This window comes from Camelus bactrianus, chromosome 11 (genome assembly GCF_048773025.1).
Source record: "Camelus bactrianus isolate YW-2024 breed Bactrian camel chromosome 11, ASM4877302v1, whole genome shotgun sequence".
NCBI classification, from domain to species: Eukaryota; Metazoa; Chordata; class Mammalia; order Artiodactyla; family Camelidae; genus Camelus; species Camelus bactrianus.
In genome coordinates, this window is record NC_133549.1 from 16,316,369 (window position 1) to 16,328,486 (window position 12,118).

Genomic DNA, 12,118 nt, shown 5'->3' on the forward strand with positions numbered 1-12,118 from the left:
AGAGACTATTTGCAAATTGTATGTCTGATAGAGGGTTTGTATCCAGAATATACAGGTTTTACAGCTCAGTCATAAGACAAACAACCCAACTGAAAAATGTTTGGAACATATGAACAAACATTTCACCAAAGACATACAAGTGACTAATAAATCCATGAAGAGACATTTAGTTATTGGTGGAGTAAAATTTACGGTTTTAAGACAGGACAAGAAAATTTAAGCATAACACACTCCCTGTCTGTATTCAGCCCTCCCTGACATGCTGTGTGCGTCACCCAGACCTCCTCTAAAGCAAGATTGTCTGTCTCAATGTTCCCACAAAGATCAATGTTCCCCTCTTCATTCTTTTCCTAATTCTGTAAGGGCCATGGTGACCTGCAGTTCCTTTCAGACGTGTACATCTGGACTGTGTGTCTTTGGTGAACTTTATATAAAATGTCAGTGTTGGCTTGATGAGTGACCCTTTGCGTGAAAATATATATAACTGTGCCTTCAACTTCTAACAAATGGAACAGTCCTCAGAGTTTTCTGAGTTATAATCTTCAGGTTGGCTGGAATAAAATTCTCTGTTTCTCCTGTAGACCAACCATTGGTTAATTTTCGTTGACATTAGTTAGTTAGTTATCAGGGGAACAGATGCAAACCACAGTGAGATATCACCTGGCCTACTAGGGGACACTGGGTCAGTGTTGGGAGCAGAACTGTTTCCTCCCCAGATTCACGTGTTGAAGCCCTAACGCCCAGTAGCTCAGAATGTGACTGTGTTTGGAGATGTGGTCTTTAAAGAGATAATTAAGTTAAAATGAGGTCATATGGGTGGGCCCTGATCCATTCTGACTAGTGTCCTTATAAGAAGAGGCAATCAGGACACAGACACACAGAGGAAAGACCACTGAGACCAGGAAGAAGATGGTGTGTACAAGCCCAGGAGGGAGGCCTCAGAGGAAGCCAACCTGCCGGCTCCCAAGACAGGCTCCCAGCCTCCAGACTTGGGCGGAAGTAAATCCCTGTTGTTTACACCCCCTGGTCCGAAGCACTTCGTCCTGGCAGCCCTGCGAACAAATACAGATGGCTGTAATAAAAAAGACAGACAGTGACACGTGCTGATGAGGACATGGGAGAAGCCGGTGCCCCCGACGTGGCTGGAGGGAGTGAGAAATGGTACTAACACTTTGGAAAAAAAGTTTAACTTAAAAAGCTAAATGTAAACTACCACCCCACTCCTAGGTACCTGCAGAGAGAAAAGCAAGCCCCGGTACGAAGGCGAGAACATTCACCGACAGCAAACAAAACTGGGAACAGCCCAGAGCCCTCAGCTGAGGAGCTAAAACGGGGCGTCCACACCACGGCACGCTGTTCAACAGCAAAAAGGCCCGACACAGCCGCCCCGCTTCTCCTCCACGGCTGTGAGCCCGGGTGGGGAGCCCTGACCCCGCGGGGCCGAGCCCCCACTTGGCCGCTCACTCAGCCAAGGCGACTGTGAGCCTTCTCCCGGCCAGGCTGGGCGGGCCCTGGGCCACAGCGGCCACCAAGAGTGTCAGGCTTGCCCTCGGAAGGCAGACAGCCCAGGAGCTTTAGGCCCTGACACGTGAGGAGGAGCCCCTCTGGGTGGGTGGGTGGGTAACCCAACCCAGCTGTGCCTGAACCAAGCTGCTCCAAGGGGCCAGAGGGAGAGTCTGCGCCCAGATACCCCCGCAGGAGGAGCAGCGGGGGCTCAGCCGGCCGGGGGTCTGCCCCGCTGGAGCTCGGTGCTGTAAGTGTGAATGGTGTGTGTGAGATGCGTGTGTTTCTGTGAGGTGTGAGCCGTATGTGGATGTGGCGCGTGTGTCTAAGCGAGTGACAGACGGTGGGGCCCCCCGGACGGGGCGCGCGTGGGAGGGGTGCGGCGGCGGCAGACGCAAGGCTCCGCTCCCCCAGCCTGCGTCTCCACGGCAACGGCAGCCTCGGTCTGGGGCTCGGCCCCTCCCCCGCCCCGCCCCAGCTGCGAAGCGTCTGGAACCGCATCCTTCCTCCGCATCCTTGTCCTGCGACCGCATCCTGCCGCAGCTGCCCATTGGAGCCACCTGTGAGCCATTTCCACATTTTTCCTTGTGGAGCGGGGTCGAGGGGGGCCAAGTGTGTGCAGAGGTGTGCAAATGCGTTGCGCGAGTGTGCATGGTGCGTGTGCGGGGGCTGCAGCTATGCCGGTGTGTGTGCACAGATGTGAGAGGTGCGAGTGCGCAGATGTGCAGGATGCGTGTATGCAGGTGCGTGTGCAGCGGTAGGAGAGCGGGGGTGGGAGGGCCCTGCGACTGACCCATTGGTGGCCGGCGGAGCTGGGGTCCTCCCTTGGGGGTCTCTGCTGACCCACGCGGGGTGCTGCCCTCAGGCCTCCCGGAGGATCGGGGCCTCCGCGGGGCGAGTCTCTGCCTGGACGTCCAAGAAGGGCGGTGAGTGTCCAGCTTTGCACAGACCAAAGGTGCTGCCCGGCTCCCGGTCCTCAGTAGAGCGCACAGCTCGGGTCGGAGTAGGACTGACTGATGGAAAGCAGCGCCCCCCCACCCATGGTGACTGCAGCCCCTCTCCCGTGAGCCAGCTCCACCTCTGCAGGTCTGAGAGAGCCAGTGGGAGCTGGACGTCCCCGAGGTGGGGAGGGGGTGCCAGTTCCAGGACCGGTTCAGTTCTGCCTGAGTGGGGTGGGGAAAACAGAAGGGGGCATCGGATGGATCAGAGCAGGGAAAAGCGCTGCCGGCAGCGGGAGTGGGGGGTGGCGGGCGGGCGGGGTGGGGGAGGGTTAGGGAGGTTGCGCGGCAGGCGGGAGGTGGCCCAGAGGCAGGAAGAGGGCATTTCTCCAGAACTACCTGCCCCAGGCTCTAGATCCAAGGCCACAGGTGGCTGGTAGGTGGGAGCTGAAACCGGTGCAGACCTGCACCTCCCACCACCTTCCCCCTCGCTTGGGCCGCTCAGGGCTGGGCTGGCGCCAGTGGTCCACCTGCCCTTGAACCAGCAGCCAAACCCACTACCGGCCAGCAGGGCAAAGGGTGGGAGGGCACCTAGGTGGGGGCTGAGGCTGGGCTAGGAGACAGGGCTCGGGAACAGGGACTCTGCGGGGGCTTCAGCAAAGCCTGCAGGCCCCCTGCGCTCCGCAGTCACATGCCTGCCCAAAGCGCACAGGAGGCTCGTGCCCGGCCCTGCACATGCCCGTGCCGGTGCGCACTGACGCGCACCTATGAGTGACGCAGCATCCAGGGTAGTGTGTGTGTGTGTGTGTGTGTGTGCGCGCGCGCGCGCGCGCGCGCGCGTGTGTGAAAGCGAGTCTGTGACGTGACCTGCAGCCGAGCTTCCTGCGGGCTTTCATCTAAGGGTCCGTACCCTCCCATCCATCCATCCATTCTGTCCATCAGCACAGCCTCACTGCTCATCCGGTGCGCCCGTCCCAATCCTCTTAGAGGAGACGTGCACCTCCCTCCAGCCCAGGAGCCCACAGCTGGTGGAGAGCAGCTGAGCCGCTGCAGAAGGCATAATTACAGCGCAGGGTGGGTGGAGAGGGCCGGTGGGAGGAGTAGAGAAGACCCTTCCAATTCCACGGAGCTCTGTGTCTGTCGTGTGAATGGGCCCAGCCAGCCTTCCCAGGGGGTCCTCATGACTCAGCTAAGGAAGGGAATGTTGGGGGGCGCTTCCCACATGCAGCCCAGCCTCTCCCCGTCATTCTGACTGGGCCCCAAAGGGCTTCTTTTCTTCAAGAAGACGTGTCATTGCCTGCCTGTCTCTGTTGCCATGGAAACCCGGGATGATGTAACATGAACGTCACGCAGAGTCAGAAGAGCTGGAGCTTACGTTTGGGTCAGACGGAACCCAGAGGCGGAGCTCCATATGCGGAGGGGCCTCCGTCGGGAGGAGGGGGAGACTTCCTCCTTCGGCCTTCCAGAGGGAGTGGCCACCAACCTGGATTGACGGGTCTACGCTCCTGTAAACTGCAGGCTTGGTTTGCTAGCCTCGGGGGCGTCCGCTGCGTAAAGGTCCCCTCTCTCCCTGCGCGGCACCATTCCCGCCCCAAGGCCCGGGCACTTGCTGTCCCCACCTCGAACCGCCCTCCCCCGCAGCCCCCTGTCACCATCATACCCTCTCCGTGGCCCCCTCTCGGCGCTTTTGGTCTCTGTTTCTTTTCCTTGCACTGGATTGCCGGACCTTTTTTTTTTTTTTTTTTTTTAATGTGCTGATGGCTCCAAATCCATCTCTGCCTCATGGAGCGTGGACGTCATATAAGCGCTGTCCGCGTGGATAATGACTGACTGATCGCCCGCCCGCCTGGGGCAGGTGCCCAGGTGACCGCGTCATCCACAGGCTGAGCCCAGGCCAGGCTCGGACCTACCTCAGGAAGAGCCCACCAGCTTGGCGGGTGGGAGTGGGGCCGCTTCGCTGGTCTCTAAGGGCCACGAGAGAGGCGTGCACATCCAGGGAAGGGCCCCAGCTCAAGACCCTAAGAGCACCTTCCTCCGCGGGCCACCAGGGAGTCCACGATGCCGGCGACCCCTTTCTCAGCCCAGGCCGGCTGCTTCCCGCCTGTCCCACAGTGGCAGACCCAAGGGGATCCCCCAGTGCCTCCCACACTCCATCCTGTGCATCTGTCTCCACGCTGGGCAGGGGCTCTCCCTCAGCGTTCCTACCTGGCCTGCCCGCACTGGGACCCACCGCAGCGCCTGGCCACTGGGGTGTGAGAGAGCGATCGCCTGTGGGACCGGTGGGCACCGGTGCTGGTGGGGCTGTTACCAGGAGAGGTCACCCAGGACAGAAGTCTGGGGGCTCAGAGGCAGAGCAGTCTATGCAGGGTGGGTGCAGGCAGTGGTGAGGGAAGGACCGCATTTGGAGGCCAAGGCAGAAGACGCTGCCCTTGGGTTCTACCCTTCACCTCAGAGGGTCCTCACGAAGAAGGGGACAGGCAGGGCACAGCTGTCTGTTCAGCTGAACTTCGGGGTCCAGTCCTGGGGGGAAGGGGTGTGGTGCGGCTGTGCCTCTGCTACCTGCCCACTGTCCTTTTGTTGGTTTCCTTTGCTTGTTACTTTTTTTGTTGTGAATATAACTAACTCAGAAGAGGACATAAAGCAAACATGCAGCCTAATCATTTGTCATAAGTGAACCCCAGGCATCTACTATCAGGTGAAGACTGGAAACCCTGCCCCAAAGCCGCTCCTCTCCCCCGAGGGCACCACCGGGACTCTGCATACACAGGCGCATTGCCCAGACCGTCCTCCCCAGCTCTTAAAGCAGGCTGTGTTTGCTTATTCTTGAAACTTCCTTTTGCTGGCTTCTTTTGGCAGCTCTGTTTCTGTGACTCAGAGCTGTTCTTGCATGTATCCAGTAGTCTCTTCACTTCCACTGCTCTAAGGAACTCAGTCCCAGGAATGCCTTCTTTATGTACTCGTTCTACCCTGGAGATGCATGCTGGTGCGCAGTTCTGTGGGAGGGTGCGGCTGTCCACCTGCGGCACACCCGCCTTCCTGCCGGTGTCCACCCAAGAGTGAGGCCAGTCACAGGTTCAACATCCTAGATAAAACACATCGACCCCCACCGTGCACAGTGTCTGCTCCCGCACCCTCAGGGGTTCTGGTGGGCAGGTCCCCACCTGGCTCGAATGTGTCTCCTCAAGGAGAAGAAGGTAAGCACTCTTCAGAATTCATGGCCATTTGAGACCTGCTTTTGTCTGTTTTTCTCTTGGGTTAGCTGTCTTTCTTTACCAACTCGAGGCATTCTATGTATTTTAGATAGCCGCTTTGGATTGGCTTCCTTGAGCGGCTGTAACAAATTAGCACAACTGGTGGCTCAAAACAACAGGCACTTACTCTTCCACATCTCTGGAGGCAAGAAGTGAGAAATCCAGATGTTGAAAGGTCTATGCTCCCTCCGAGGCGGTAGGGGAGGCTCCTTCCTGTCTCTTCCCGCTCCTGATGGCCCCAGGAGTCCCTTGGCTTGCGGCTGCATCCCTTCAATAGCCGCCTTCAGGGTCACATGGTCTCCTCCTGTGTGCGTCTGTGTCCAAATTTCCCCCTTCTTACAAGGACACCAGTCATTGGATCAGGGTCCACCCTAATCCAGTATGATCTCATCTTAATTCAGTTAGATCTGCAAAGATGCTGTTTCCAAATAAGATCACATTCAGGGAGGGGTTCCCAGGGTTAGGACTTGGGCACATCTTTTGTTGAACCCACAACAAGCCCTTTCTCATTTGCAGGTTGCAAGTATCTTCTCCCAGTCTTGGTTTCTATTTCCATTCTTTGAAGGCTATGTTTTGATGGGCAGAAGTTCTTAACTTTAATGTAGTTCTTTTACCGATGTTTCTTTTTGTGGTTAGTGCTTATTTGTCTTACTGAAGAACTCTTTCCTTCCCTGAGACCAGGAAAGTATTCTCCTGTATTATCTTCAAGATGCTTTTCCATCTTGGTTTATCCAGCTGGAGCAGTTTTTGTGTGAGGTGTGAGGTGGAGATTGGGTCCATTGTTTGCCATGTGGACATCTATTTATAGAAAGGTGGCCACCCCTCTGCTTTGCAGCGACATCTTCATCATAAACCCGTGGTCCGTGAGTGTAGAGTGTGTCACATGGGCACACCATGCACCAACCCCACACAGCTTAGACTCCACTGCTGTGTAACGAGCTGGACGCCTGGCAGACGAATCCTTCCTTTGGCTTTTCCAAGACTTTCTTCTGGATGAGTTATGTGTGGAATTTGCATTATTTCCTCCTTAAGTGATTGGTAGAATTTAGGGGTGATGCTTTATGGCCTGGAGTTGTCAGAAAGTTTTAATGACAAATTCAGTTTCTTAGTGGACAAAGGACCTTTTCTTCTTTTGACTATGTTTTATGTTTTTACTTTTTCAGTTAGAAGTCATTTGCTGTGACTCTTAGTGGTCAGCCCAAAAGTGAGACCATCTTGACCTCTCCAGTGTTGGGGGAGGCTTTGACCTCTTCCAGGCCACGAAGGCCCCTCCAGCATCCACCCTGCCCCCACTTCTGCTCTTGTCAGGTCATTCCAGGTCCCTGATGGCCCAGCCCCAGGTCCACCTTTACCACCATGCTCTGTGCAGGTAGTGCTTGGATTTACCCACCAGCATTCTCTTCCTATAGCCCTTTGTTACTTCCCCATCTCCCGCAGGGTTGCCAGATAAAACACAGGACACTCAATTAAGTTTGAATTTCAGATAGACAATAACTTTTTAGTATAAGTATGTCCTGTATTGCATATTACATGGATATATTACAAAAAGCAAAAGCACCCCTTGCTTGTCTGTAGTTCAGACTTCACCTGGTGTCCTGTATTTTTATTTGTTAAGTTTGGCCTCCTGATTCTCCAGCCTTCTCTCTGGGATTGTTTTCTCTTGGTTGGAATAGCTGCCCTTGGAATGTCCTCTAGAGGCGCCATCCCCTGCAGGGCTGTGGGGACTCAAGGGAGCCCAGTGGGCAGGAAGGGACTAGAACCCCGTGGCTGGTCTCGCCTGGTCTGTCCTAGGGAGATTGGCCTGCTGCCCACAGCCCATCCTGGCTCTGGTGCGAGGAGCATCAGGGTCAACCTGGGGTCCTCTCACTCCAGAGCCAGCTGGTGTGAACATCTGCTAGGTGGCCAGTGGGCAGTGACTCTGTGTCTACCTCTGGACAGGACAAGGACTACCATCCACCATGGTGAAGCTGAGCTGCAGCTTCTCGGGGAAGTCAGGCAAAGACCCTGGGGACCAGGATGGGGCTATCATGGACAGCGTCCCCCTGATCAGCCCCCTGGATGTCAGCCAGCTGCAGCCATCCTTTGCTGACCAGGTAGGTGAGCAAGAAAGGACGAGGCGGAAACAAAGGGGTACAGGAGAGGTTGGTTTAGGTGTGGCCTCTTGCAAGGTGCAGGAGAGGCTGGCCATCCATGTGACCGGTCAGCTCTCCTGCCACCCAGAACCACCCTTTTCACCTGTAAACTGGGGTAAACCAGCCTCAGGGTGACAGTGAGAGTTCACACACTATCACACAGACAGCGCCCAGCCTGTCTGCTGTCCAGCAGGGGCTCAGCAAGCAAAACTCTCCACCCTTCCTCTGCTGGGTGCGCTCTGTGGTGGGTTGGGGACTGAGATGGGGTCCTTGGGCAAGTGATTGGTGGAGGGGGAGCTCTCAGACGAAATCTGTAAGAAGCAGAGCTCAGCTCTGACACAGCCCAGCCTGATCCCACTTGAGCCTGTAGAGTGAATGGTACCAAGAGTTGTCCCAGCTGGAGGCCCCATCGGTCAGCTATGACTGGGGACCATGGGAATACTTTCCAGGCATTGCTCCTGTGGCTAAGGGCAGTTCTCTAGCAATCTGTGTGGGCTTCAGCTGAGCCTGCTATGGTTCTGGACCTAGTTCTCAAAGGACACTGTGGGAAGGCTCAGTCCTTGCCCCTCAGTGGGAGACATGAGGCACAGGACTGCACCTGCCTGTGGCCTTTGTGGTGGGGCCTCAGACTCTGGGAGTCAGAGGAGAGATCGGGGTGGGCTTTCTAAGAAACCCAAGCTACAGAGCCACTGAAGGGGAAGCTCCTGGCAGGGAGAGCTAGCACCCTCAGAGTCAAAGGCAGCCAGCAGACTGAGGGGCTGTTTGCATGGTCTGGCCAGGACGTGGGCTGCCATGGCTCCAGCAGACTTCCAGTGTCCACCTTCCCTTGGCCTCAGCCGGTAGCCCCTGGAACCCTGCCACTCACCAGTCCTGGCAGATGGCCAGCACCCACACCACTGTGGGCAGCAGACCCCTTGTCCCCTTCTCTCCCAGCCCTCCCAGTTCAGGGCCTCTGGGGTCATCTCTTTCCACAGGTGGTCATTAAGACACAGACGGAATACCAGCTGTCCTCTCCGGACCAGTCGAAGAAGTTCTCTGATCTGGAGGCCCAGAAACTGAGCGGCAGCCACTCGGGCCATGGGCGCAGGGTACCCAACCCTCCTGTCAGTTCTGTGGGGAGTTAGGGCAGGGCAGTGGAGAGGCACCTACAGGTCCTGGGCACCCAGGCTCTGGGCTGGGTCAGCTGGGCCCTTGGTCAGGGCCCTGCTCTCAGGGGGAGAGTGTCACAGGGAATCACCCCATTCAGGGGTGGGGTGCAGGGCTGGGCAGCGCCAGGCTAAGCCCCAGCCTCCCTGTCGCTGTAAAGTGGGGTGAAAGCAGCAGCTGCCCTCGGAGGATTGCTGTCTGGGTGGTGCTGGCTCGTGCCCTGTACCCTCTCCCAGGTGGGTCATTGTCTCTTCCTTGGTGACTCCTGGGTTTCCTACACACAATAGGCACTTTTTCTGTTAGGTGTCAGGCAAACGTTTTTCCCCTTCCTTTTCCAGCTCTTAACCTTACTAATGACGGCTTTTTATCATTTTTAGTGTACTATTTCTGAAATCTTCATTTTTCAGTAGTTAATCTGCCCTTTCCCCCTTTCTCCATCACTTCCGAGAGGCCAGCGAGCACGGGGCTGTGTGGTCCTTGCAGGGCCCTGCTGCAGCCTCACATCCCCCTACCTGGGCTCTCCCCTCCACACCTCCACACCCACCAGGTGTCCACGGGGAGGATGCTGGCCTTTACCCTGGCGCTCCTGGCCTGCGTCGTGATCATGTACAAGGCTGTCTGGTACGACCAGTTCAGCTGCCCCGACGGCTTCCTGCTTCGGGTAAGGACGGCAGCCTGGGCGCTGGGACTGGGAAGGGGCAGTCGGGCCTCCCTGCTCTCTGATGGCCTCCAGGCAGAGTGCCAGGGAGGGTCTCGAGCAGGTGTCCTGAGGAAGCCTGGGTGACAGGTGCCTCCGTTCCCCTCCCCCGCACCGCCAACCCCTCCTCGGGGTGGGGGGGACAGGCGTTTCCCGTCTGTGGGACTGTGACCTCCCAGGTATATTCGAGTCCTATCTTTAGAAAAATGAAAAGAAAAGGTGTTTTAGCTGGAGGTTTTGTCTTCCTGTGATTTAAAAAGTGGAGCCTAAGGAAGGAGGTGCCGCGGGGGTGAAGGTGCGGGCCCCGCTGCAGGCCGCAGGGTTCTCCCCGCGGGGCCGGCCTTTTCCTCCCTGCCTGGCACGCAGCGGGCTTCTAGGCCGCAGGATATAATTTTCTATATGTGTGACAGGTATTTCCCCATTCTTTTTTTTTTTCTCGACTTTGCTTATGATGACTTTTAAAAAATCACTTTCAGTGTAATTTTTTTAAGCTTCTAAGTTCCCAGTAGATAAACCCCCGCCTTTCCCGTGGTTTCCGAGGTGGAAGCGCTTGACCACACGTGCCCAGAGGCCCGTAGGCCCTCGGCTGTATTTCCCAGGGTCCCTTCGGGCTGTTAACCGCGCGCACTCACTAGGATCCCTCGGAAGTCCGCGGGCTGGGGGCGGGCTGCCTGCATTCGCCGAGCCCCCTCCCCTTCACTCTGGAAGAGGCCACGACCACCCGTGTCTGACAAGGGCTGGCTCTTCCTGGGGCTTTGAGTTCTGAATTGGAGGCTGACCTCTGGTGGCTTGAAATTATGGCAGAAACAAATGGATTTAAGGGCACTGTCTACAGTACTACTGAACTGCTCAAAAGCAGAAGGGACAGGAAGGCCCGGAGGTGACCGCTCTCCCGCGTGTGGCCCTCGCACATGGCTCCTGCGTAGTGTCCGATGTCACTGAGGACAACACCCCGCTTTGCACACCCGGGCCCATGGGCGCGGCCGCCTCCCCCATCCCCCCCCCCCCCCGCGCGCCTCCCTCCCCAGTTCCCCTCTCCCCCGCTCCTCTCGGCCCCTCTTCCCTGCGCCCCGCCCCCGCCCCTGACCGGCTCACTCCCGCAGCACAAGATCTGCACCCCGCTGACTCTGGAGATGTACTACACTGAGCTGGACCCCGAGCGTCACCGCAGCATCCTGGCGGCCATCGGGGCCTACCCAATGGGCCGCAAGCACGGCACGGAGACTCCGTGGGTTGGGGGCTACCGCGCCTTCAAGGAGACGCCCAAGGAACCCAACCGGGCGGGCGCGGCGGCCGCCGCTTCGGAGCCCTCCGGGAAGCCCTCCGCCAAGCCCTCTGCGAAGCCCTCCGCCAAGCCCTCCCTGAAGCCCTCGGAGAAGCCCTCCGCGCAGGGAGAGAAAGAGGCGGCGCAGGTGGCGGGGAGCGCGCTGCCCCCAGCTCCCCAGTGACAGCCCCTGCGCCCGCAGCCCGTCCGGGTAGGTGTGCCCCGGGGGCCCCGGGGGCGTGGATGTCGACCCCAGCCACTCTTTCGAGCATCTTCCCTATCCCCCCCACCCCGGGAGCGCCTACCCCATCTGCCCGAGGCTTACCCAGGGGTGCTGTCCGCCCACGCGACCCCTGTGACCGCGTCTGAGCTCCTGGGAGGGGCTTGGGCGGGTGGGGACCCGCGGGACCGGAGGGGGCGGTGTCAGGTGAACCGGAGGCGGGCGGGCGGAGTTCAGTCTCGCCGTTCTTCCCCTGCAGGCGCGCGGTAGGGGGCCGTGTGCCGGCCTCGCCTCGCCCGCTCTCACCCCTCGTCCCCTCTGTCTTCGCAGCACCCTACGCCGCTACCTGCGCCGGCCCTCGCCAGAGGCTCTCCCCGCTGTGGTCGTGGCCCTGCTCCCAGGACCCCTCGCTGACGCCCCCGCCCCGTGAGCTTCTAGCTCTGTCGCTTTTCTCTAAGTAAAGATTCACATCCACCTGGCTCTCGCGTTTCCTGAGCATCCTCGGTTCCTCCGGCCTTTTTCCTGCCCCTCAACCCCAATCTGGGCGAGCACCCGCATCTTGTCCCCCACTGCCTACAGGGACCCCTGAGGGACCTCGGGGAGCGGTGATAGCCACGGAGGGCAGTGAGCTGGACACGAGGCTCACGCAGCTCATGCGTACAGGGGAGGAGGCAAGGGCCATTATGCAAGCCGGCCTGGGGGCCAAAGCCCCAAGTGGACAGGCCCTGGTTTGGTCCATCGCTCGGCTGGCTACAACGGAATAAGCTCGCTTCCACCCAGGGAAGCCTCCCAACTGACCGCCACCTAGCCCCAAGCCCAGCCATGTCCATCACAGTCTACAGGTGCTGGGCCTGGTCCCTAAGCCACTCCCCCATCTGGTGGGAGCGTCTGAATCCCTGGGCTCTGGGCAGCACCCACATACGGTTCCTGCCCACAAGCTGCACTGCCCACGAGATGAGTGACTGGA

General features: G+C 58.2%; 1 protein-coding gene across 4 annotated transcripts; it reads left to right on the forward strand.

The window, feature by feature from the left end:
* The first annotated feature begins 1,949 nt into the window (after nt 1–1,949).
* Nucleotides 1,950–11,625, forward strand: CALY (calcyon neuron specific vesicular protein). Of its 4 annotated transcripts, none has more exons than XM_074373320.1 (6): nt 1,950–2,065; nt 7,631–7,785; nt 8,799–8,912; nt 9,518–9,631; nt 10,771–11,142; nt 11,482–11,625. In XM_074373320.1, exons 2-5 carry the CDS (start codon nt 7,651–7,653, stop codon nt 11,113–11,115), a joined length of 708 nt encoding a protein of 235 aa, XP_074229421.1. In that variant the 5' UTR covers nt 1,950–2,065; nt 7,631–7,650; the 3' UTR covers nt 11,116–11,142; nt 11,482–11,625. The 4 variants fall into 4 exon arrangements, with proteins under 4 accessions (XP_074229421.1, XP_074229422.1, XP_074229419.1 ...); XM_074373321.1 differs by lacking the exon at nt 1,950–2,065 and adding an exon at nt 2,111–2,429; XM_074373318.1 differs by lacking the exon at nt 1,950–2,065 and adding an exon at nt 4,326–5,635.
* The last annotated feature ends 493 nt before the right edge of the window (nt 11,626–12,118 follow it).

Excerpts from the sequence above, each read along its gene's own strand:
- CALY (XM_074373318.1), top strand. The coding sequence starts at position 5,419 with ATGCTGGTGCGCAGTTCTGTGGGAGGGTGCGGCTGTCCACCTGCGGCA. Across the intron at positions 7,786-8,798 it reads AGCCATCCTTTGCTGACCAG|GTGGTCATTAAGACACAGAC; the intron begins GTAGGTGAGCAA and ends CTCTTTCCACAG. Across the intron at positions 8,913-9,517 it reads ACTCGGGCCATGGGCGCAGG|GTGTCCACGGGGAGGATGCT; the intron begins GTACCCAACCCT and ends CACACCCACCAG.